The 25,129-nt window shown below is 30.7% G+C and overlaps 2 protein-coding genes across 3 annotated transcripts in view; both read right to left on the reverse strand.

Moving 5' to 3' along the window:
* Positions 1 to 9,181, reverse strand: LOC123696180 (larval cuticle protein LCP-17-like). Of its 2 annotated transcripts, none has more exons than XM_045642236.1 (4): positions 9,075 to 9,181; positions 2,136 to 2,330; positions 454 to 558; positions 1 to 148 (listed from the first exon to the last, which is right to left on the reverse strand). In XM_045642236.1, the coding sequence occupies exons 1-4, from the start codon at positions 9,075 to 9,077 to the stop codon at positions 62 to 64; spliced, it is 390 nt and encodes a 129-aa protein (XP_045498192.1). In that variant the 5' UTR covers positions 9,078 to 9,181; the 3' UTR covers positions 1 to 61. The 2 variants fall into 2 exon arrangements, with proteins under 2 accessions (XP_045498192.1, XP_045498194.1); XM_045642238.1 differs by lacking the exon at positions 9,075 to 9,181 and adding an exon at positions 2,733 to 2,748.
* The window catches only part of LOC123696178 (larval cuticle protein LCP-17-like), a 23,661-nt gene continuing 7,358 nt past the window's right edge, over positions 8,827 to 25,129 (reverse strand). Inside the window, exons 2-4 of the mRNA XM_045642234.1 lie at positions 9,593 to 9,784; positions 9,388 to 9,492; positions 8,827 to 9,236 (exon numbers count right to left, since the gene is read on the reverse strand). Of these exons, the coding sequence (XP_045498190.1) occupies positions 9,126 to 9,236; positions 9,388 to 9,492; positions 9,593 to 9,784 (408 nt within the window). The 3' untranslated portion in view covers positions 8,827 to 9,125. The remainder of the gene's footprint in view (positions 9,237 to 9,387; positions 9,493 to 9,592; positions 9,785 to 25,129) is intronic.

A 25,129-nucleotide genomic window follows, 5' to 3' on the forward strand; every position in this document is an offset into this window, starting at 1 on the left:
TAAAAAGATGTTAGAACTGCTTTATTTCTTCAGGTTTGCGATGTGTGGGTCTACTGTGGTCTTACAATTTCTTGACTACGGGTGGGTGGCTGGCGATGTACTGCTGGGCACGGAGGATCAGCTCAGGGATCTGGGGAACGTGGCTTCCCTGGAAGAAAGGAATAAATTGGTTATATATAATGTATGCTGTATGAATATCTTATCTTGCGATAAGCGGACATGTTTGATTACAATGTACAACTTATAAACACATAAGTTTAATTATGTTTTCAAAATAAATGTCGACTTTTAAGAATGTCGTTAGGTTCGAAATATGTCTGCAAAATAGATACACTATCTCTATACTAATCTGAAAGTTATGTATAACAAATAATATACCAAAATTAACTTCTAACAACTGTGAAACTGTAACCATCAAGTTCGTTTATGAAATAATATTTAATGAATACTTACGACAGGTTTGTAACCGTCTTGGTCGGCGACGTATGAGAGTTCCACGGGGGTACCGTCAGGGGCGACGTACTTCACGCTTCCCGTGACTTGGAGAGTGGCGTCCTCCTGCACACAAAAATACGATTTAGTATAAAAATCTAATTTATTTTCTAATCTTAGTACTAGGTTAGTCCTTCTGAGAAAGGAGACGAAATCTTGATGAAAGATATTGATTAAAAAAATACAGTGTCTAATTATTATCAAATGGTAACGGTGCAGTAACATCAAACGAGCGTATGCTCATGTCACCCCACTATGTCAAATTCTTTTATTGTAAACAGGCGTAGAGCATTCTTTCGTTGTTCTTATTGCGTTCGAAAAGATTCTAGGCAATTTTCTAATACTGAACAACACGAATACGAATACGAGTTTTCGTATACACTAAAAGATCACGAAAGAATGCTCAATTTTGCTTTTAATGTAATTAATTACTATCATACAGCCGGTTAAATTGAATAATACAATTACTTTGAAGAATTAGCTAGAATTGCATATACATATACATACCAATAATTAATTATTTTAATAAAATAATTTTTCAAGTTACAATAATTATTTATTAACTTCTAAATATAGAGAGACGTCAGGCTTTTTAGGTCTGTAAATTATTAATAATCATAACTAAGAAATTCAATAAGTGTTTAGTAACTATGTTCTTATAAACTTTTCCCTATTTGAATATATATAATAACATTTTAACCTATTATAAGTATCATTCAACTCAGCCACACATTCCTAACGTGATTAAAAGGAATTTATGTACAAACAAAAATGAGGACATTAATATCATAAGCTTTGAATAATAAATTACTGATGCTCCATTCATATATAAATTTAATATAAAATAACATCCCGCCCTTGACATATTATCATCAGGTAATAACAAAAAGAAACATACTTCAATTTTAATTATTGTAAATAAACTCTTAACCTCACTCTTCGTTTGTAGCTAGAATTATAAATAAACTAGCTTTCCACCCGCGGCTTCGCCCGCGTTTTCAAAGAAAAACCCGCATAGTTCCCGTTCCCGGGGATTTCCGGGATAAAACCTATCATATGTGTTAATCCAAGTTACCCTCTATATGTGTGCTAAATTTCATTGTAATCGGTGCAGTAGTATTTGCGTGAAAGAGTAACAAACGCACACACATCCTCACAAACTTTCGCATTTATAATTAGTAGGAAGGAAGTTGGATGTTGGACTTGCAAATATAATAAGACAACTTTCCATTGAAATTTACTTAATGATTGAAACATTTAATCTTTTGGAAATTCTATATTCTATATTTTATATCACTGAATAATTATGTCATCCGATTCCCAGAACACAAAAATATATAATAAAGAGTGACGTGATTTGTACATATAAAACGAATAACTATTTGACGCAACCATTTTTTATGAAGAATATCAAAAACAAGTACCTAATATATCGTCAGTAAGATAAATGATAAATCTAAAATGTTGATTGTCACGAAGATGTCTACAGAGCAAAAGAATTATATCTATTAAAATCACTGTCATTATTAATATCTTGACAAATATTGTAAACGCGATACTTAGTGTTTGTCTGTTTGTCTTTCTTTAATGTCGATATTATACACGTACAGTAGAAAACATATGTAAAATAAACTAAAACTCACGGTGTTGGGGTTCTTGACAACACCATCGGCTTGGGTGATGATACCGTTGCCAGTTTCGAAGGCGTAGTTGAAACCGCCATCAGGCTTCTGTTCGTTGCTGGACCTGACGATGGGCACAATGTAGTCAGCGGTGGCGACGTGGGACACGTCAGCGCTGGCGCAGGCGACGAAGACGGCGAGAACAATGATGAATTTCTGGAAGAGATGTTGTTATTGAATCATCATCATCAGCCAATGTCCCCACTGGTGGTACATGGGCCTCCTATAAGTAGGTATTGTTAGTGAATATATTGGTAGGATGTTATTATTGTTGATGGATAATAATAGGAGTCGAATATTCATCAAAAATGTTACAGTTGGAGCAAATAATAAGCTAATCGAAAATTATAAAGTAAATAAATTGTTCATAAAGAAAAGGTAAAAATTGTTAAATAAAGCTTAAAAAATACATGTTTAAAATGATCCACAATGGTCCACAGGAACTACGTTAGCTGATAGAAAACACAATTTCACTTTGTTACTTTTCTAATGGAAAAGTATCGAAAAATGTTTAATTACCAAAAAATATTTATTTAAAAATATAATATAAGCTCTTACCATTTTGTTGGTTATCAGAGCCCGTTAATGACAATGTGACGATAGAATTTCATCAAAGTCTTTATATAGGTATTGTCCAGAATCGAGATACGAATTCATTATCGTCTTGTTTCGTGCGAACTTGTAGCGTCTGGTCATAGATTAGTTATTTGATAGATACTGCAATATTAATTGATGTTCTATTTTGATCAACTTTATCAACAATAGCAAGTTAATGAATAACTTTTTATAAAAACATGCCAGGTATTATTTCTAAAAAAGTTAAAAATTTCCTACACAACCTTTCTTTAAAAGTAAATTGCTTTTTTGCATTTATAATATTTGTATTTTAATATTTATTTGAATGTTACAATAAACCGATATGTTTATATAAAAATGATTAAGGGGTCAAAATACACATTATATGCATATCGGTTTATAAATATTTTGTATATTTTTATTATGACATCCGATGACTACCTGAATGGATTTTTTTTATTCACAATATTTTATAGAAAATCAACAAAAAGGAAGCAAACGAAAATCCATATTTTAAAGGAAGAAGTCGATGTATATACATATATAATCTTAATTATAAAATTTTAGTATCATCATAAATACAACCAATAACAACATTTGTTTTGAGAACAATTGATCTCATTCCTATGGGAAACTCTCATTTGTACATACCGGTGAAAACTAGGGCGGAAAGCTAGTTAAAAATAAGTGTCGTTTCATGTCATGTCATGTCTTTTCATGGCAAACAAATATATAAGTCACATCTACAGAATAACATACTCTATGACCAAAAACCGATACAGTATTATTACCTAAGTATGAGCTATTTGCTAAATTTATGCAGAGCGAGTAGATTATCGAAGCCCTGACTATTTGTTGATTCAAGGTCAAATCCCGAATCATTATATTATACCTAGAAACTTTATGTATATGTGGAATCGTAAAAAATGTATTAATTCGCTTGTGACCTCTGTTTCAAAAGTGCATTATGTGCATGCGAGAGTACTATACGAGTTTCATTTTAAATGTGATGTTAGACGTAGCATGTTATTTGTATAAAAATTGCAATTATTGATTACTAAAAATGTTATTCCATCACACTCTCTTATATAAATATTTCGATGTTTTTATTCTCAATTATATTTGTAATCAACTTGCATTTCTTGCACATTTTAATTAATACAAGAACTTACAGTACTATGAATCAAATATATTATTACAATAATAAGGTAATCTAATATATTATAAGCTATTGTATCAAACGCTTATGCATGATATCTTTAGTATTTCTTTTACTGACTAATATACGATACAAAATATCATAATATTATGGCTTCAACCGAAAAATGAATTAATTTATAATTTTAAACCCTTGTATTTTGGAAAAGTAGGCTTTATATTTATAGGGTATGAATTGAAATAATAATTGTTCAAAAAAGCGCACAAACATTAGTATGTAGATTTTACGTTTTCATTTTTATTAAAGTGGCTCTATCATCCATACCAATAAATTTAAATGGCTTTTCTAATACAAACAATTATATACATTAAACCTGTTTCGAAAAGTCACCAATCTTTTAATTCTATAAAAGCACCATTTTAAAGGTTATAATCACTAATAATAATATGTAAGCCTGTTGCCAAATAAAAAAAAGTCTATTAAAGTTTTACATCGCCTTCGGGTATAATTAATGTCATTTACATAAAGCCTTACAATTTAATGGAAAAAATTGAAATGACAAGATGAACAAAGAATAAAATGAACGACCACGTCATGATTAGAGCTGTATGAGATTGAAGAAAAGCGACATTGTTTAAGTGAAAAAGCAAAGTTTAAAAATTACATGGAGATTTACATATTTTATTTTGACGTAATAAATTAGATTAGATTTAAAAAAAAAACATTTTCTCTTCATGTTTATATTACTAGCTGTGCCGCGCGGTTTCATCCGCGTGGCTCCGCTCCTGTTGATCTTAGCGTGATAATAATATAATATAGCCTTTAATACTCGGATAATGTAGCTTTCGAATCGTGAAAGAATTTTTAAAATCGATCCAGTAATTAATGAGCCTATTCATTACAATCAAACAAACAAAGTTTTCCTCTTTATAATATTAGTGTAGATAAAATAACATTTTCCTTTATGTCATTTTCTTTCTTATTTTCAGTACTATTCTAACCTTTTTTTTGGTAACGGGGAGGAAATCTTCAAAAGATACTCTCTTTTGGGGGAAAAAGAGAGCATGTGGGATTCTTACCCACTAAAACCTCCTCGACAGCCAAACCTAAAGCATGGTAGCAGGGACTCCGGGATCTCTTGCAGAACGCACCAGAGCTCCCGCAGCTAGATGCCAGACTATGTGGCTTCCCTGCCTCTTTATCAATTACCCAGAGTGGGCAGGACAGTCACAGGACAGGGAAGATGATAAAGGCGGCTCAATACCCCCTTGAACCGTCCTCGGTCCTAAACTACCAGTGTAGTTAAGTCTAAAGTGCAAAATCGGAGAAGGAAAACACCTTTTCTGATTATTTTTATCCTTACATAAAATTTTAATCCTTACTTAAACTATTATAACCTACTCGATAGACGATAATTAATCGTCACATTATTTTGTCTGACCCTTTTACATGCATTATTTTTGCAACACTCCATTTACAATATTAGTTACAATAGGCCTAGTAGGTAACTAGTTCATATTAAACTATGTAGTGTTGTAATTGGCCAGTACTGGCGCCAGTTCAATTCGTTAAGTATACGCTACAGCACGTAATAACTACCCATCAATCAAATGTCTCGTTGTATACAGTACTACTTTTAGGTTTTTTGTTAGTGTTACCTAATTTACGATGTGTTGACCCAATTTTTTGTGAGACTTGCAAACTTGATAGCTCCTCTTAGTATGTCTTAATGTATGATAATTGGTAATTTTGTTTTTGCGAAGTCAGTTATATTATGAATTGTAGAATGAAGCCTTTAATGTAAAGATTAAGCTTTTCTTGAGCAAATGTATAATGAGATTGTGGTTGTACTATCAAGTTCAAATAGGATTGTATCAAAAGTCGTACTTTGGGTATACTTTGCTTAGTTAGCAGCTCCTAGCTTATAATTCAGTAATGTGATGTTCAGACGTACCTATAAACCTATTAGGTAAATGTTAACATTTAGTATGATAATTAATTAATTATTATTGTTCGCAGTTTTCATTGACAATTTTCATTACGTTTTGCAATCTATTGTTGTCTTAATTATAATTTTAAGTATTTTACCTTCGTAAAATGTATAAGCCGAATGGGAAAGGGCGAGCATAATGGTAATATTATGTACGTAGTAACGATTTAGCAATCTGTGGTACCTACCTACTATCTTAGCATTTTGTCCTTTTTTCGAAGAAGATTTCCTTTAGATGATGTCAATAATTTGGTCACTTGGTGTAAAAACAATAGTATGGAGCTCAATATTAAAAAGTGTTCACAGATTACATTCACACGTAAAGTCAATCCAATCATCTACAATTACACAATGAATGGCTTACATTTGCAAGTTGAGAAATCTATCCGAGACTTAGGGGTAGTTATTGATAAAAAGTTAACTTTTATTCCTCATATAGACTCAGTAATTAAAAGAGCTTCAAAATCCTTGGGATTCATTATAAGAAACACCAAATCGTTTCGAAAGGCAGAAACCAAGATCATGCTATTCAATACTCTGGTGCGTAGTGTACTGGAGTATTGTGTTATTGCGTGGAGACCTCACTAGGTATGCAGTGCACAGTCTCAGAATAGAGCGTATACAAAAGAGATTCCTCAATCATCTTGCTTTTTCTGCAGGTAAAGCTAAAGAATTGAAAAGTTATGATCGTCGCCTAACCCACTTCAAAATAAAAAAGCTAGATAATAGAAGGAATGCATTAGATCTACTATATTTATTTAAAATTTTAAACGGTCATATAAACTGTTCGGCGTTGCTATCAAAATTCAAATTTAAAGTTCCTTTTACATATCCCAGAAATCCCGTTAACCTTTTATCTTCCCCCTTACGTAAGACTGTCCTTGGTTCCTGCTCTCCGATTCCCAGACTCTGTAGACTTTACAACAAAATATATTCTAAAGATATTGATATATTTTCCCTTAGTCTAAGTAAATTTAAGTTCCTAGTTCACCAAAAAACATATTAGATTTGTTTTTTTGTAAAACATATTAGATTTGTTTTTTTGTAAAACATATTAGATTTTTTGTATTGTATTTAAATGTATTAGTAGTTTTTTTTTCTGTATAAAGTTGTTTTAACTTTCAAAGTCTAAATTTTATTCGTGAATGTGGTGTTTACCTATCTAAAATTGTACACTTAGCTTTTAAGTTTAATTTTATGTATATTTGTCAATTTGTGTAACAATTTCTGGTAAACCTTAAATAAATAAATAAATAAATAAATAAATAAATAAGGGAACTTATATTAACTAGTTAGTTAAATAGTTATTTATCACATTTATATAGTTCGTAAAGAAGTAAAATAAAATTAGGTCCAGTCTTAGAGAAGTAAAATAAAATTACGTCCAGAAGACGAATTATAAGAAACAATACAAATTCGTGCATCATATCAAATTTTTGGTAACTTTGAATGACACGTCATTAACTATGTTGTATTTCCTATTTTTCGATTTTACGATTTATTATAAACTTGAATTTATATCAATAAATCATTTCCCATATAACCTTCAACGTTGGCATATAACAGGTGCACGTTGAATTGAAATTTTGATATAAAAATAAATCCTAAGTTTCAATGAATACCAATATTAGCGTTAGGTAATGTATAGGATTGTCCCAAGCCCCCAAAGCGGCTCGACGGAACACAGTGTGGTTTTAGTCGGTAAGAATCACAAGGGTATCTTTGGTGAAGTGGGTATCTTTGAAAGATTTCCCCACATTAAAAAAAAAAGGTGATGTATAGGATAATATACTAGATATATTATGTATTACAAAATTAGAAAAAAAATGCTTTATTTATTTTGTAAAGCTTAAAGGAAGCTTAGGAAGGATTGTGGGGGGGTTGGGGCTGTTGTCCCCTCTCCTTTATATATTAAGTATTTTATATTTTACTCATAAAAATATTATGAGCTCAACTCTACGAAATACCTACCTGTTGAATATCATGCAAGATGCAAGAATATTGATGAAACAATTTACATGACTAACGGTCACGGATATTACCGGAAATAGTAGAAATTATAATTTATAGTGCCTACATATTTTCCTTGAACTGAAAAAATCATTCCCTCAATGAAAATCAATGAGGTCACCATTTATACCACCATCAAACGATTTTTATTTCAAATCATTAATAAATTGTAGTAGATAATATGTCTTTGATTTTATTACATTGATTTAAATTTACTACTACACATTTTCAATGTCATTATGTATAACAGGTGCATGGTAACATCTTTATATATATATAGCTAATTAAATGTCATAATTTACATAATTATTATTTATATTTATATTAAAGCTGATTATTACTTTCTTGTATTTAATCGAGGATACATTATTAATGTTTACATAAAATGGAGACGCCAACCCTTTTAATATAATCGGTACAGTCTCAACTAAATAGTGTAGTAGTAACATAAATCTTTTTTATTATTTACTTTACCGTTTTTCAAGTCGGTGGTTTTTAACGTAGTTATGTTTATTGTATTCTGATAACCTAAGTATATATAATTATACTAGCTTTCCGCCCGCGGCTTCGCCCGCGTTTTCAAAGAAAAACCCGCATAGTTCCCGTTCCCGAGGGATTTCCGGGATAAAACCTATCCTATCTCTCAAGTTGGATCGAACTGCACATGGTGTGCGAATTTTATTATAATCGGTTAAGTGGTTTAGGAGTCCATTGAGGACAAACATTGTGACACGAGATTTATATATATATATTATATAAGATGTATAGGTAATAGGTATACGAGGTAATTATTTTATTTATTGATTGAAATTGCAAGCTTTAACTCTTTAACTAGAGTTTAAGCTTGCAATTTCTTTTAAGCATCTTTTTCTCATACAAATTACAATTGAGGTAATAAAATCAGACAAAAACAAATAAATCTCCAACATTATATTTAAAAAAGTCAGACTTCAAGAGTTAAAAACATCTTAGAGTCCATATTAATGATACTTTTTAAAGCTAACAAAATTGTTGTGTACGACATTAATATATTATACCTACTTCTAAGTTCTAATAACCGTGTGTCGCTCAGTGTGAACAATTGTTTGTTAATAACCTAAAATCATCGGCAATAGAATAAAACCTTTAACAGTTACAAAATAACATGTAGGATTGCCATCCTAACCATTCTTATAGTAAAAAAAACTTTTATCTGTTTCCGTTGATATTGAGCTTATTAGTTTTGGGGCTTCTGGACTGGAGGTGGGTGCGCCTCGATGTATTTCAGGGCACGGACGATGTACTCTGGGATTGGAAGAGGTTCTGGAGGTACGGGTAAATGAGAACCCTGTAAAGAAAAATAATGTTTAACAACATGGTCATACAATTTAGAATAATATATATTTGGAAGAGATTAGATGTAAGGACGGTTCAATCCCAACTGCTGAAAAAAAATTGTTAAAGGATCGTTGCCTTTCTCTAGGATGTTAACGGTTTACCTGTGGTTGGTATCCATTTTCGTTAGCAATGTACGTAAGCTCAACCTTTTGGCCTTCTGGTGAGGTGTATGAGTTGGATCCGGAAACCTCAAGGGCTACTTCATCCTGTAAGAAAATACCAATGTTTTAATAAAATCTTTCACTTAGCGCTAATCAATATAAATTTTGAGTGCAACTGCAACCTATGGCACGATATTTTACGTACCTTGCCAACAACTTTCAATTTTCCTTGGGCGCTGCTGGAGATTCCGGTGTCAGTATCATATGAGTATTGGAAGGTGCCTTGAGGGGGGACGCCTCCTGTCCTTTGCTGTGCGCCGATTAAAGAAGCAATTACGCCTTCCGGAACGGAGGCGCTGGCGCACGCGGCCAAAGCGGCAACGACAATAAGCAATTTCTGAAACATTATTATAGACTAGGTTTCCGCCCGCGGCTTCGCCCGCGCAGTCAAAGAAAAACCCGAATAGTTCCCGTTCCCGTAGGATTTCCGGGATTGCGTCATTTTCCCGGGATAAAAAGTAGCCTATGTCCTTTCTCGGGTATCAAAATATCTCCATACCAAATTGAAAATTGGTTCAGTAGTTTAGGCGTGACTGATTAACAGACAGACAGACAGAGTTACTTTCGCATTTATATTATTAGTATGGATTTTAATGGCGTATTATTATCCCGGTTCTGAACATTAAAGCGATAAATTTCTTTTTCTGTACAACAGTAGATATCACATTGATAACATAATAAAAACCATTTGACATTTGACCACTTACATAAATATTCTGTTTGCATCGCAAGGAAGCCTTTGTTTTGAAATTTGGCAATAAAAATTTTAATAATTCATAATAATGATATAATTCGTATACGCATATGGAAAAGGATTTATTTTTCAAACTTTAATAAGAACTAATATATATAAAAATGAATCCCGTTTCGCGTTGTGACGGCATCATACGTGAACGGGTGGACCGATTTCGATAATTATTTTTTTATTATATTCCTTGAAGTACAAGGATGGTTCTTATGAAGAGAAAACGTAAATATGTACCACGGGCGAAACCGGGTCGGACCGCTACTTCGAAATAAAAAGCTACATTACAATTTGTCATTTTTTTATAAAAAAATCATTTTTCATATAAAAGTAAATAAATCTGACTATTAGGAATTTCCTTTCCTTAATTTATAGTAAATATTAGACTAGTTTGCATCTTACCATATTGTCTTCTCAAGAGTCTATAATTCGAAGAGCCGGACCATGAATCTTATTTATATAAAAATGTTTGCATACTAGTTGTATCTAGGTATCAAACAGTATGTGACCTTTTCTATATGGATAAGGTCAATTTTTTGTCCTAAGCGGCTACATGCTGACAATATGACTTTTAGAGAATATGATGATAATAATACTTTCCTGTAGGTTTTATTTATTTTGATCTTTATGGTATTATCAGAAAAATGTATTTGCTCGTAACGTTTGTAAGAGATAAACTGTCGTAAGTATATATAAAGCAAATTAGGGTTCTTAACCTCCAAAGGAAAAAAATGGAAACCTTAGTTATAGGATCACGTTGTTGTCTGTCTGTCTGTATCTTTCTGAGATTCGACCAAAATATTCATTATTTACTAGCTGCCCTGGCCTCTATTACGTTTTTTCTCTCCATAAGAACCTTCCTTGTGCCTTAATGAAAACGTTGAAAAAATAATTAGCATATTTGGTCTTAATATATTTATTTATATTTAAGTATGTAAAATTATTCACAAACTACAGCATACTTACACTCCTACGTTATTGAGAAGATTGATCGATGTATGAATGTTAGCTTCCATATTTCTCGGTAACCTCTGATCAAATCTTCTGAAGCTAGGTCATCTATATCGTTCGACACTTCTCAATTATTGGCAACAAATTCTCCAAATGCCAAGGGACTTGTCGACATTGTTTGAATTAACACACTGCTTTGACTTAGTAAGCTCGTAACTAGCAAACGAGACACTGTTCCTGTGTCCTGAGGGATTCTAACTATAGCTAGAAGATATTTGCCCGAAACTTCAAACAGAAAATAATTTATATTAATATAGTAACTCAATTGGAAATTTTAAAGTTGCTTTCTTTTTTGTGTGTGGTGTTTCTCGGTGTTAGAATGGTTGCGCGAACGCGTGGTTGAACAGAAGGTTCACCCTGGTAGCGACATGCGCAAGGGCATCCCCCGTTCACGGGGATCACGATCCTCGGCTTGAGCTTTCGCTTAGTTTGCATCAATCAATATCATTTAGGTAAAAGTAACTGGTGTATGAACTTGAAATCGACTCATTATCACATCGAATCCTAGATATAAGTAAGTATCTATTAATAGAAGGAACTGTTATTAATATTTGTTTACTTGAACTGAAAAAGCTCCCTAATTAAATTCAATTAGATGATGATATTATAATATCAAACGAACTTTGTCTCAAATCATGAATTGTAGTAGATATGTTTATGATTTTATTACATTAATTTACATTTATAACTACATAATGTTTTTATTGACACTATATAACAGGTATGGTGCGGTGCATATAGGTGATCTTTAGATATTTAGTTTTATATCAAAATGTAAAATACTAATATAATTTCATAATTTTTGGTCATTCTTATTTATATTAATTGATTGTTACAGGTTCACGGATCGTTCTCAAAATTAAAAAATGTTGTGTGGTTTTATGAAACCACGGTAAAAGTGAAACTTACGATAATTATCGTACGTCACGCGACATGCGCTACACAGACCAACTTTAAAAACTATCACTGTCAAGAACAGATTCCATCTCCTGGTTCTAAGCTACCTCCCTACCAATTTTCAGCCAAATCTGATCAGCCGTTGTTGAGTTTTAAACAGTGTAACTAACACGACTTTCTTTTAATATCTAGGAAGAAAATAGGCGAGACCGTTTGTACTTAGTATAAAGCTTTTATACTATGGTTTGTATGGAGAAAATACCCATCGTATTTATCTAAACTGATGAAATATAGCCAGTATCAGTGATACTTCATCAGTTTTTCAACCGTTATGTCAGAGGCTAATTTACCAAAACAGTTTGACATTTGACCACTTATATATTCTGTTTGCATATCCCGTCTTTAATAGGCAAGCTTTTGTTTCGAAACTTGCAATTATTAATGCACTAAAAAAGAAACTTAAATGGTAGAATCAACTACTTAATCATTTTAAACTATATTTATTATTCAAGACCAGCTTCCGCCCGCGACTCCGTCCGCGCGGAAAAATTAAGAAAAGTTAAGATTTATTTTTTTCTACGTATTTTTCCGGGATAAAAAGTATCCTATTTTATGCCCAGGTTAATAAAGTATAATTATACCAAGTTTCATCGAAATCGAACGGTTAGTTTTCACGTGATGCTTGAACATACAGACTGACAGACAGACAAAAAATTGTTTAATCACATATTTGGGTTTGGTATCGATCCAGTAACACCCCCTGCTATTTATTTTTTCAATATTTTCAATGTACAGAATTGACCCTTCTACAGATTTATTATATGTATATGTCGTGGTCATATCGTAGATTTGATCATTTCATACGATCATACGATTCATATATTTTATACGATCTGGCCAAATGTGGATGACCAAATCGTGAAACGTTGACGATTTAACGATCTGATCAAACTATGTTGGCCATTTCACGATATGCGACCATTTCGTGAAATGGCCACTCATATCATGAAATGATCAAATCTACGATATGACCACGACATATAGATATGAAGAAAATTTCTTTAAATAATTGTATTGTCATCGGTCCTTAATAATAAGTAACAACCATACAGATGAAGCTAATATTACAAGCGTGTTAGAAATGTATTATGTAAAGGATAGTAACTTTAGTAAGTGATAAGGTCTCGTATACATAAGGCAAATTATTTTCTCGTAACAAATTAGTCATTATTTTGTTATTTTTGACATTAAAGTAACCATGGAAATTTATGTAATTTTTCTCCATTAAAAAAGGTTATAAAAATTTTAGAACATAAAAATTCCAAATCGTAAAATTGAATAAATATTCTCAGTGTCAAATACGATTTTTTTCAGTATTTGATAATATAAACCCTTAGGTTACTTTTTTATTTTCGTATAAACGTAAATCATTAAGAGATAATTTCAATATAGGTATATTTAACTGAAAATATATAAATACATAGTTATATTATTTCAATTATTAAGATAAATGAACTGCTACTGCTCATAAAAGTGATGCATTGAATACCTAGGTACCTAGTCTTTATTTACCTACGTTTATTTTTTCACCGCTCAAACGAAAAGGACAAAAGTCATTTGAAAATAATTTCAAACATTGAAGTTCAATTTTAAATCCATTCGACGACAAAGTACTCGTACGTGAACACAGCTTTACGTGACATTTGGCGTCCAATAGGAAACACGTTTTCGTCATTAATTTGAAAAAAAAAACGTTGCTCGCAACCGCCATTTTATTTCAAATTCTATATGTAATAATATCACAAGACAGATTTTGTAATGCGCTCGTTTTGGTGAAATACATATTATATATAGGTAATAATAAAATTATGTATTCTATGCAAATAATTATTGAAATATTCCATTTTTATTTAAAAATAGGTATTTACTCAAAAATTATTGACATAGGTATTTAGGTACCTATGTCAATAATTTTTGAGCGAATGATGAGTTTATTATGAGCATTACTAATAATACCTATAACTTGCTGATGTCAAAAGGATAAAATTTATTGCAACCTATATTGTCATAATAACGTTAGGTACGTTAAAAATAGAATTTAGAAATATATTTCAATTTTGAATAAAACATGTATTACGGTGCATTTAGATCGAACGAGCTAATACTCATTCTAACCCCACTATGTCAAATTATTTTAGTGTTTAAACAGGCGTAGAGCATTCTTTCGTTGTTCTGCGTTCGAAAAGATTCGATGCAATGTTCTAATACTGAACAACACTGAACACGAGTTTTCGTTTACAATACAAGGGGTTGTTGCTCTAGCTAGAGCTATAACAAACGAACATAGAGCTAGAGCTCTATATAGAGCTAGAGCTCTATGTTCGTATGGTCTAAATGCATTGTAATTAATTATTAAATCTGTATTAATTACGGTGCATCATAAATGTCGTAAGACTAAAACTTTGAATGCAAATCATGTATTAAAAAGGTGCGTTTAAAAACTTATGAATGTTGTACTTTTTTATTTCATTCCTATGGGTGATAACTGATAATTAAATATATATTTGGTTTCCAGACGATCATTTCATAAAGGTCAGAGGACACAGACCTGTCTTGTTAATGCCACGATGGAATTAATAGAAAAAATATACTATATTTCATTAGATGACGAGAACAAGTTTTACAAAGCAATGTGTTGTTAAATACCTTTTTACCTATATCCTGTTTTTAAAGGAAAACAGATTGGAGATAATTTTTTTTTTCTCTAACAGGCACCTTATAACGAACGTTGAATTTTAAAATGTAACAAGATATTATTGTAATCCAAAGCATCATTGAGTAAAAATAAAAATATTAGGACTTCTCACGACTATGTTTTACACGGTAACATTTTATAACCTATACATAAATATTAGGTATAGAAAATACTTGGTGGTGAATATATTTTGTTTTTCTTTACGGACCGCGACATTTTTTTCTTTTACTTCGTCCCCACCGGGAATAGAACAGAGAAACGGTCGTAAGATCGTATTATTACTAAGTATAGATACATTTACATCCCAGAATGTACAAAGCATTGAAATCAATACATTAAGAAAATAATATTCCAAGAAAACTGATAAGATCCCTATATTCAAAACGAGTTCCTGTTTTTATTTAAGCATTTCAGAACATTTTCCTTGAATACCATTAAGAACTTAACCTCAAAGCTTACCGTATACAATCGAGCTGGAAAATCTGTGCGATACGTAAGTGCTTTTAAGAAACGTGGTTCACCATTTCAACGTAAATGTTTTAAACGGTTTTACATCATAATTAATATTACAACATAGTACACAAGTTCTCTTGTAGTGATTTATATATGAGGGTTGGTTTTTAGCACGTACAAATTTAATTTTAATGAGCGCGTATAGCGTTCAAAAGTGTGTATTGACTGTGCTTGCAAAGGAGGATAATGTATACAATTTTGTAGGAAGATACGCAATTACCTATTTTTTTTGGCAGTTTTCTTGAAGGCATTGATTCGTTCGAAGCTTGTTATCACCAAAGATGTGTTACTAATAAAAATTCAATATAGAAACAACAAAACAAAAAAAATCATTAAAAAAAATTAAAGTCAAGTAAAAAAGTAAAGTTAAATGTTTCAACACATATGAAGTAATACAATAATACAGCAACCGGTTTATAAAATTCGAAATATATCTAATTAATATTTATTATTATAATTGTTTTAATTAATATGCTCATTTCAATATAAAGTTGGCGTTTATTTTGAATTTTGATTATATTATCTACACATTCAAAATTGCAAGCAGAATAGCATGTTTTGTATCATATTATATTCATCCGGATAGAATACAAAACACCGCTTGTACAAATATATATATACATATAAGCTTTTAAACCCAAATAATGATTATAAATGCAAACGAAATGGCCGTCACCCTGTTTGCTTCCAAAATTACCCTTCTGACGGAGTACCTTCTCAAGGTAACAAAATTTACTTGAAAAATGTTATTAAAAGTTCCAGATACCATAATATGATAATACGGATATAATTTAATTACTATGTTTTATGCCGTCACATCCACGTTGTCAGTTTTAATTAAACCACTGTTTATATCAAATGCTTCAAATAATATCGATTGTTACCTTTTTAAATTGTGTCAGTGTTACCATAAAAATAAAGAGTCCTTCATATTTCTGTCTAATAGAGTAGTACTTCATGAATTATTCCTTTAATATAGCGTTCTTCAAAATGTGTTCATAAATTTCCTTGTGCGTAAAATAATGTTCTTTTCATGAATACAAAAGGAGTTTAAATTGAATTGTCTTATATTATGAATGGAATAGTGAATGTAAAACAGTGTATTTGAAAATGTAAAAACCACCACTTGGTGGTTATTTATAGTATTTACGAACGTGAGGTCTATAGTTTGATTCTGAATATAAAATAATAATAAGAACTATCGGTCTGGTAAAATTCAAATGTTATATTTAATAAGTAATAATTAATTCAAAATCTAGTTTACCTATAAATATCTAATATTTACTTATATAGGTACTCTACCTATTTTCTAGAAAAATATGTAAGATACAAACACACTATCATTATTGGAATGAAAGATAATTTCCATTTAAGATTGGTAATATTTTATTTCACTGTTATGTTCAATTTGTTCATAATATAAGAACTTACTTATAAAAATAAAATTTATTTTGGTATTTAGCAAAACTATTCCGTGCAAAGAATATCTTTTTAAAGTTAATTTAATACAAAAACCTTAAATATTCCCGTATTTAATCCGGACCAGCAATTAACTCGACTAATATTGTACATTCGGCTTCGCGGCTCTGCCTACGTGACAGCCTTCCATGGAGATTAAACCAAGATTAACTTTGAATTACTTTATAGAAGTACATTTACCGGAAGGAAGTTAGCGCGGAAAGTTTTTTTTTTATTATTATTAATATCTCAAAAAATTGCTCCTTAAATGCTCCATCAGAATCTGTAATTGCTCCACTTCTATAATTCTGTGCCTCCAGTGAATAAGGGAATAACTCAAAAACAGCACTTTTCAGGAGAGACAAAAAACTATATATCAACACTAAATCTTTATAACTTCAAATTTTTAAGCTTGTATGGGTAAGGTATGATGTTAGACTTTAGTTTTACATATAAACAGATATTGTAACAACCCCATAAATATACTTTTTTCGTGTTTTTTTGTAGTTGTGGCCTTATGAACGAGTACTTCATGGAATAACTCAATGTATTCACATAATTTTTTTTTTGTTCTTTGCAATATAACGACTTATGCCCTAAAGCACTATGTTCATAGTCGCATAACACGACTTATATTATTGCCAGTTTTGGTTTTATAGAAATAATGCGACTTATCATGCTTAAAATTTGTGTACTTTATGACTCAATTGAAGCCTTTTAGTGGAACAACTATGCATGTAGCTTGAAAAACGAGTGAAATCAACGGATTTTTTAACGTTATTAGATATAATAAAAACAAAACAACATTTAGGTGTTTGTGCATTTAACCCTAGAAGTCCAATCTACGTAAATTTGATGTACACCGCGGCGAAATATCTTTGTCTTTTCTATATTTACCATCGAATCACTTCGAAATCCAGAAACAACTCATTAGCCGTCGAGACCTAGCAGTACATAGTTGGCTCTTCCCGGTAAATTCCGCCATTTTGTAGTAAAGAGGATGTTGTACGTCATTTTGACGTATAATTGGGCTTTTCGTAACTTTTACGATTGTTTAAAGAAAATTATTTTGTGATTTATGTGAATATTTTTTTTTCCAAGTCACGTTTTACATGATAATAGTATTATATACTATATATTGAGTATAAAATAGGATCCAGAAAACTTTAACACTAGGACGAAAAACCTTCAATTTTAGTAAATGACTGTTGTCCTCCGCTGGATTTGGACTCCAAGAAAGAGGATTGGGTGGCTGAGATGTTGTCTGGTGGTTATAAACGAATATGTGTTATACATTGAGGATACAAGCACTATAAAGAGTTAAGAGAAGCTCGAAAACCATATTCCTGTATGTTCAGTTACCTTACAGGGGAAGTTATAGGTGGTCTGTTATAGTCTGTTATAGGTGGTGCGATATTTTACGGCATGTGAAATTTTAACAATTTCTATATCTTATAATATCAAAATAATATAGATAAATAAAGAAAAAACAATGAGCCGCAGAGATTTTATGAAAAAATTAAGCACAGATTTGAAGGTGCCTTGGATGCAAATACGACTTGAAGAGACTCTACAAGACTGGTTATAATTTTTTTTTCTATGCGTCTATAATTATAGTATTATTGGTTAGATTAAATTTAAAAAAAAAGATTATAAACTAGTTATTTTTTAGAAAACTTACCCAATTAAAAGAAGAAAATATAAGTTTAACATAGTATAATATCATTAAATGCACTTAATGTGTTAATTAAAACTGTATTTTTACCTATTGCAAAAATTAGTTAATTTCCATAGAAATATTATTAGTATTCCAAGTTGATTGATAAATACCTTTTTTTTTAAATATAAAGATTTATTGTTGCATATTTATTGAAAAAACGATTGAAAAATATTATTAAGCAAAAATAAATAGTGTCTGTTGTTTCCGTGCAGTATTGAAATAGACCAATTACAACATGCGAAACTGTCTCATGTCGTCACTTGAACCAATGACACTAAGAGTTGTTCCTTTATGCTCATGTTAGAAAAATGACACAAATGCGTTTATATACTAAAATAGTGTTAGCACGGATGGAACAAAATGAATTATGTCTTTATTCAAAAAGTATAACTACACATACGTCCTTGTGTTCGTGGGTTATTTTGACTCGAGACGAATAGTTCCTTTGCGATTGCCTAAAATGATGGATAAGGTAACTTATACCGTTAATCACACCCTACTTATACCGTTTGGGTCATTCGAAAAAATGGGTTAGGATGCAGCTAGAGATATGTCCTTTTGATATGTTGTGTATTTTGACGAGCTGAATCCAATGGTGCAATAAAAACCAAAGGGAATAACTCGTCTTACTCCCTTATTCACTGGAGGCACAGAATTATTAGTTTATTTATAATTAATTTTTAAAAAAATCCAAATACTGAAAACTTGATTTCCCTATAGAATGAAAAATATTCACTTTTCATAAAAAATTTTTTTCCAAAAAAATTGCTCCCGATTTGCTCTATCAATTACAAAAAAAATTATTTAATTTTGATAATTTTTACAATAATTAACTGAAAAACTATGTTTGCGTAGTAAACTACTGCGCTGTGACGTCATCAATTATTGTCGTTGCGACGCATAAGGGCCATATTTACATGTATCAGCACTGCAGCGATATGTATAGACCTTAATGTTTATGTTTTCTTATTTATATTATTCACTAGATTTCCGCCCGCGGCTTCGCCCGCGTTTTCATAGGAAAACCCGCATAGTTCCCGTTCCCGTGGGATTACCGGGATAAAACCTATCCTATGTGTTAATCCAAGTTACGGTCTATATGTGTGCTAAATTTCATTGTAATCGGTTCAGTAGTATTTGCGTGAATGAGTAACAAACACACACACATCCTCACAAACTTTCGCATTTATTATATTACTAGCGGTCCGCCCCGGCTTCGCCCGTGGTACATATTTCGCAATAAAATGTAGCCTATGTTCTTTCTCAGGGTCTAAAGATTGTCTGTGCCAAATTTCATCAAAATCGGTATAGTAGTTTATGCGTGAAAACCATACATACATACATACAAACCTTTCCTCTTTATAATATTAGTATAGAAGTATAGATTAGTAGGATGGTATTACTTAAAAGGTTATTAATTATTATCATGTAATTATTTGGTTCTGATCACAGATCACAGAAACTAAAGGGTTCTGATGATAAGAATAACAAGAAATAATTATAATTTTTGTTTTATTAAGTCTTCAAGTTAGGATTGCAGGTTCGAATGATAATAATTTTTGTATACCATCGTATATATTACATATAACATAATATGGAGACATTTCATCATGTCCACAACAATATCAAGGTTAGTAATAAATATTTCTACTATCAATTATCATCAAAGTATTAAATCGGTAATAAGTATTTTTATAATTGAATTTGAATTTCTGTTTACTATAAGAAAAATTAATAGGCACTTTTTATTTTAGGGTGTGAAGGGATTCAGTCAAGGAGTTTTAAATTATTGAAGAGTGGTAATTATTTAGAAGTAGGGTTCGCGAAAAAATTGAGCCCTACTTTTATATAATCACGTGAAAATTTTTCACTAGAGTATAAATAATAAAATATGTGCTAATTATAAAGAATTTTATTTTTGACAAAAGGTTTTACATACAAGACATAACTGCGTTAAAAACAACCGACTTCAAATTTGCACTTGCAACATTTACAAATACAGACAAAAATGCTCATAAAATAAAATATTGGGCCTATCCTAATAAAATTTTTATGGGACCAATTCGACACCATCCCGCATCGAACAAAAAAAGAATCACGTAAATGATTTATTAAATAATTCACAAAACACGAAGATTGAATTTGATATTTTTGGCTTTATAAATATAAATTTATAAATATAAAGAATATAAACATTCGATCACGAAATTATGCGGGTTCGAGTCCCGCCTCGTGATCGAATTTTTTCTATTCTTTATAAATTTATAAAACACGAAGATTTTAAAAATGTAACCAATGAACACAATCAATATTAGATTAATTGTAATGGTGTATAAAAAGTATTATGTCCTATGGAATTCTACTATGGGGCAGGGCAGCAGATATAGAAACTATATTTATCTTACAGAAAAGAGCCATTCGCTCTATATATAATTTACGTGCTCGGGACTCGCTAAGAGATCTCTTTAAGAATACTGGTATCCTTACTGTACCATCACAGTATATATTTAATAATATTTTGCATGTGCACAAAAACGCCGACTTACACACAAGAGTAGGAGATAAACACTGTTATGGCACAAGGAACAGAAATAAAATTGAAATGCCATTTTACCGGTTAGCCAAAGTTAAAAATTCATTTATGGGTCTAGGTCCCTAAACTCGTACGTTTATTCGTATTATTAAAACTTCAAGTAATTATCAATTAATTTGTGTTTCAGTCGTTTGTTTCATCTTTCGGTGTCAAGTTGCTATCGTTTGCGTTAGCGGGAACTACCTATGCGGGTTTTCCTTTGAAAACGCGGGCGAAGCCGCGGGCGGAAATCTAGTGAATAATATAAATAAGAAAACATAAACATTAAGGTCTATACATATCGCTGCAGTGCTGATACATGTAAATATGGGCCTTATGCGTCGCAACGACAATAATTGATGACGTCACAGCGCAGTAGTTTACTATGCAAACATAGTTTTTCAGTTAATTATTGTAAAAATTATCAAAATTAAATAATTTTTTTTGTAATTGATAGAGCAAATCGGGAGCAATTTTTTTGGAAAATTTTTTTTTATGAAAAGTGAATATTTTTCATTCTATAGGGAAATCAAGTTTTCAGTATTTGGATTTTTTTAAAAATTAATTATAAATAAACTAATAATTATAGAAGTGGAGCAATTACTGATTCTGATGGAGCATTTAAGGAGCAATTTTTTTGCAAAAAAATTTTTTATGAAAAGTGAATATTTTTCATTCTATAGGGAAATCAAGTTTTCAGTATTTGGATTTTTTTTAAAATTAATTATAAATAAACTAATAATTATAGAAGTGGAGCAATTACTGATTCTGATGGAGCATTTAAGGAGCAATTTTTTTGCAAAAAAATTTTTTATGAAAAGTGAATATTTTTCATTCTATAGGGAAATCAAGTTTTCAGTATTTGGATTTTTTTAAAAATTAATTATAAATAAACTAATAATTATAGAAGTGGAGCAATTACTGATTCTGATGGAGCATTTAAGGAGCAATTTTTTTGCAAAAAAATTTTTTATGAAAAGTGAATATTTTTCATTCTATAGGGAAATCAAGTTTTCAGTATTTGGATTTTTTAAAAAATTAATTATAAATAAACTAATAATTATAGAAGTGGAGCAATTACTGATTCTGATGGAGCATTTAAGGAGCAATTTTTTTGCAAAAAAATTTTTTATGAAAAGTGAATATTTTTCATTCTATAGGGAAATCAAGTTTTCAGTATTTGGATTTTTTTTTAAATTAATTATAAATAAACTAATAATTATAGAAGTGGAGCAATTACTGATTCTGATGGAGCATTTAAGGAGCAATTTTTTTGCAAAAAAATTTTTTATGAAAAGTGAATATTTTTCATTCTATAGGGAAATCAAGTTTTCAGTATTTGGATTTTTTTAAAAATTAATTATAAATAAACTAATAATTATAGAAGTGGAGCAATTACTGATTCTGATGGAGCATTTAAGGAGCAATTTTTTGAGATATTAATAATTAAAAAAAAAAAACTTTCCGCGCTAACTTCCTTCCGGTAGTACATTTCTATACTTTTTGGCGCGAATTTGAATGGTACAACTTATAAACGAGCGCCATAGGACTCAACATGGAAAACTCCATGAAACTTTTAGCTTTTTACGCTTAGTAACTTTAAATTACGTAAGAAATTATCTTATCAAAAAATATGTTAACTACAGTAAATTGTTATAGAGAAAATTAGTTAAAGAAAAATTAAAAGTATCAGATGTAGAATTATATTATATCTTTTGAGTGTTATATTATGAAATTCGCAATAAATGGGTTCGTTTATCTTCAATATTTATGAAATTCCGATACGCGGTTTTTCTTTATCCTCTCTGAAGTATCAGATTGGCGAGTAAGGTCTACTTATAGATAGACTTTCAAAAACTGTTTTTTAGTATAAAAGATCGTTTGCTTTTTTAGTTTAAAAGTTGCAAATGATAAGAGATATTCTTATCGATAAAGACACAAAGCACTAATAATTAATACATAATGCATATATGTACCTACTTGATATACAATATACATACCTATCTATTATATTATAAGCTCCCACACGAACCTCTTAATATTTTACCTACCTGATTCATTCTTTATTTCTTTCACCTGTTATAATATAGAAACCACAGAACTATATAGTTCTGTGATAGAAACTATGATGCCAATGTTTACTAAACAAATTAAGTTCTACATTTCATTTAATTTAAGTTCTACATTTCATTTAACGTAATGCAAATCTGTCAATCTAACATGCAATATCATCTGAAGTAACAAGAATTCTATGATATGAAACATAAAAAAATGGTTAGTAAATGAAATAGATTTAAATTAATATTGCACAGTGAGCTCCAATCATTTCTATAACAAGATCTTTTATAACTCAAACGTATCAGAAATGCTGATTCAATAAGGCACAAATTGAGAGAAATATCATCAAACTGAATTCAGTCATTAAGAGAGCGTTCAAATTCAAATGGGAGGAAAAATCCCTTTCGTAGATTTACGATTGGCTATTGAGGACAATTTCCGACACAAATAACAAAGTTAGAACGTGAATAGATTCGTTTTAAACATTAAACGAGGAAGGTACTTAAATACGAGCTCATATAATGTAATTGGAGTGTATTTTTTATTTTATTTTAATCATAGATTCTATAAAGTGTAAATTATACTATCTGCTTTTTATTTGATACCATATTTGGAACACTTTTTTTACAAAAGGTGTAACAGATGCCATAATAAAAAAATTATCTCCTAGCCTTATACACTTAGCAAATTATCATATTACTAATTTGTGATCATTACAATCCTTATTTAATATTGTCTCTTAGAAGGTTCCTTACGTAGGTTTTAATTTGTTTGGTAATTACAAGCTTTACTGCGTGGTTCACCCTATGACGAACCCACGGGCAAAATCAAGTAGTTCTATACCTCATGTGTTATTCTGATATATATAGCCTACATTACTGTAAAATTTCATCCAAATCGATCCAGTGGTTGCGTGGACGTAACAAACATCCATCCATACTCACAAACTTTCGCGTTTATAATAAAACTAGTGGTCCGCCCCGGCTTCGCCCGTGGTACATATTTCGCAATAAAATGTAGCCTATGTCCTTTCTCGGGTATCAAAATATCTCCATACCAAATTTTATGAAAATTGGTTCAGTAGTTTAGGCGTGATTGAGTAACAGACAGACAGACAGACAGAGTTACTTTCGCATTTATAATATTAGTATGGATTAATAAATTATTAATAGGATATAATTATATTATATCAACTTAATATTTTGTAAAATAGAACTACTTACGTATGTAATAGGTAAATACTCAAGTAAGGTTATATCCACACTAACGTTTTCACGGCATTTGCACCGATTAGTTACTTTGAGATAGCAAATTGTAGGAACGGTTAAACCACAGTTGACTTCGACCAAGCTTTGACCACAAAAGCAAGAAACTACGATTTAATCGAATAGTTTATTATGAAATCGAATTTCGAGCACATTTAATATTAAATTGAAATCCTTTCTGTATTCCATTGGCTTTGTTGTTTACAAACGTAATAGGCTATTTGACAAGGTTTTGAAAACTGTCTCAAACTATTAAGATACGTTTATAGAACACACAAAACACATGTTTCTTAATTTTTTGTAGTTATTCATTGAGAAAATGGAAAATAAAAACATGATATTCAAATATGCCGCCAAAACACAATTTTGAAGAATATGGCGGCTCGCGACCATGGTGACGTCACAGCGGCGTAAACATCAACTTGCTCCTAGTACTTATTGTTCGTATTTGTTTTAATTATAGTATAATTAAGTTAATCTGTTTAAAAACCAGAAAATGAGTTCTTATTGGTGTGTAGTTCCTGGATGCAGAAATACAACTATTAAAACCCCTGACAAACTAGGTATTTATATGTGCTCCAAAAGATATAAAAATACGTAGAAAGTGGTTGCAGTTAGCTCGCAGAAATCCAAGTGATATTAGATATATCAATTAAAACAGTTATATTTTTTTGAGAAGACCACTTCG

The sequence above is a fragment of the Colias croceus genome, chromosome 12 (assembly GCF_905220415.1).
Source record: "Colias croceus chromosome 12, ilColCroc2.1".
NCBI classification, from domain to species: Eukaryota; Metazoa; Arthropoda; class Insecta; order Lepidoptera; family Pieridae; genus Colias; species Colias croceus.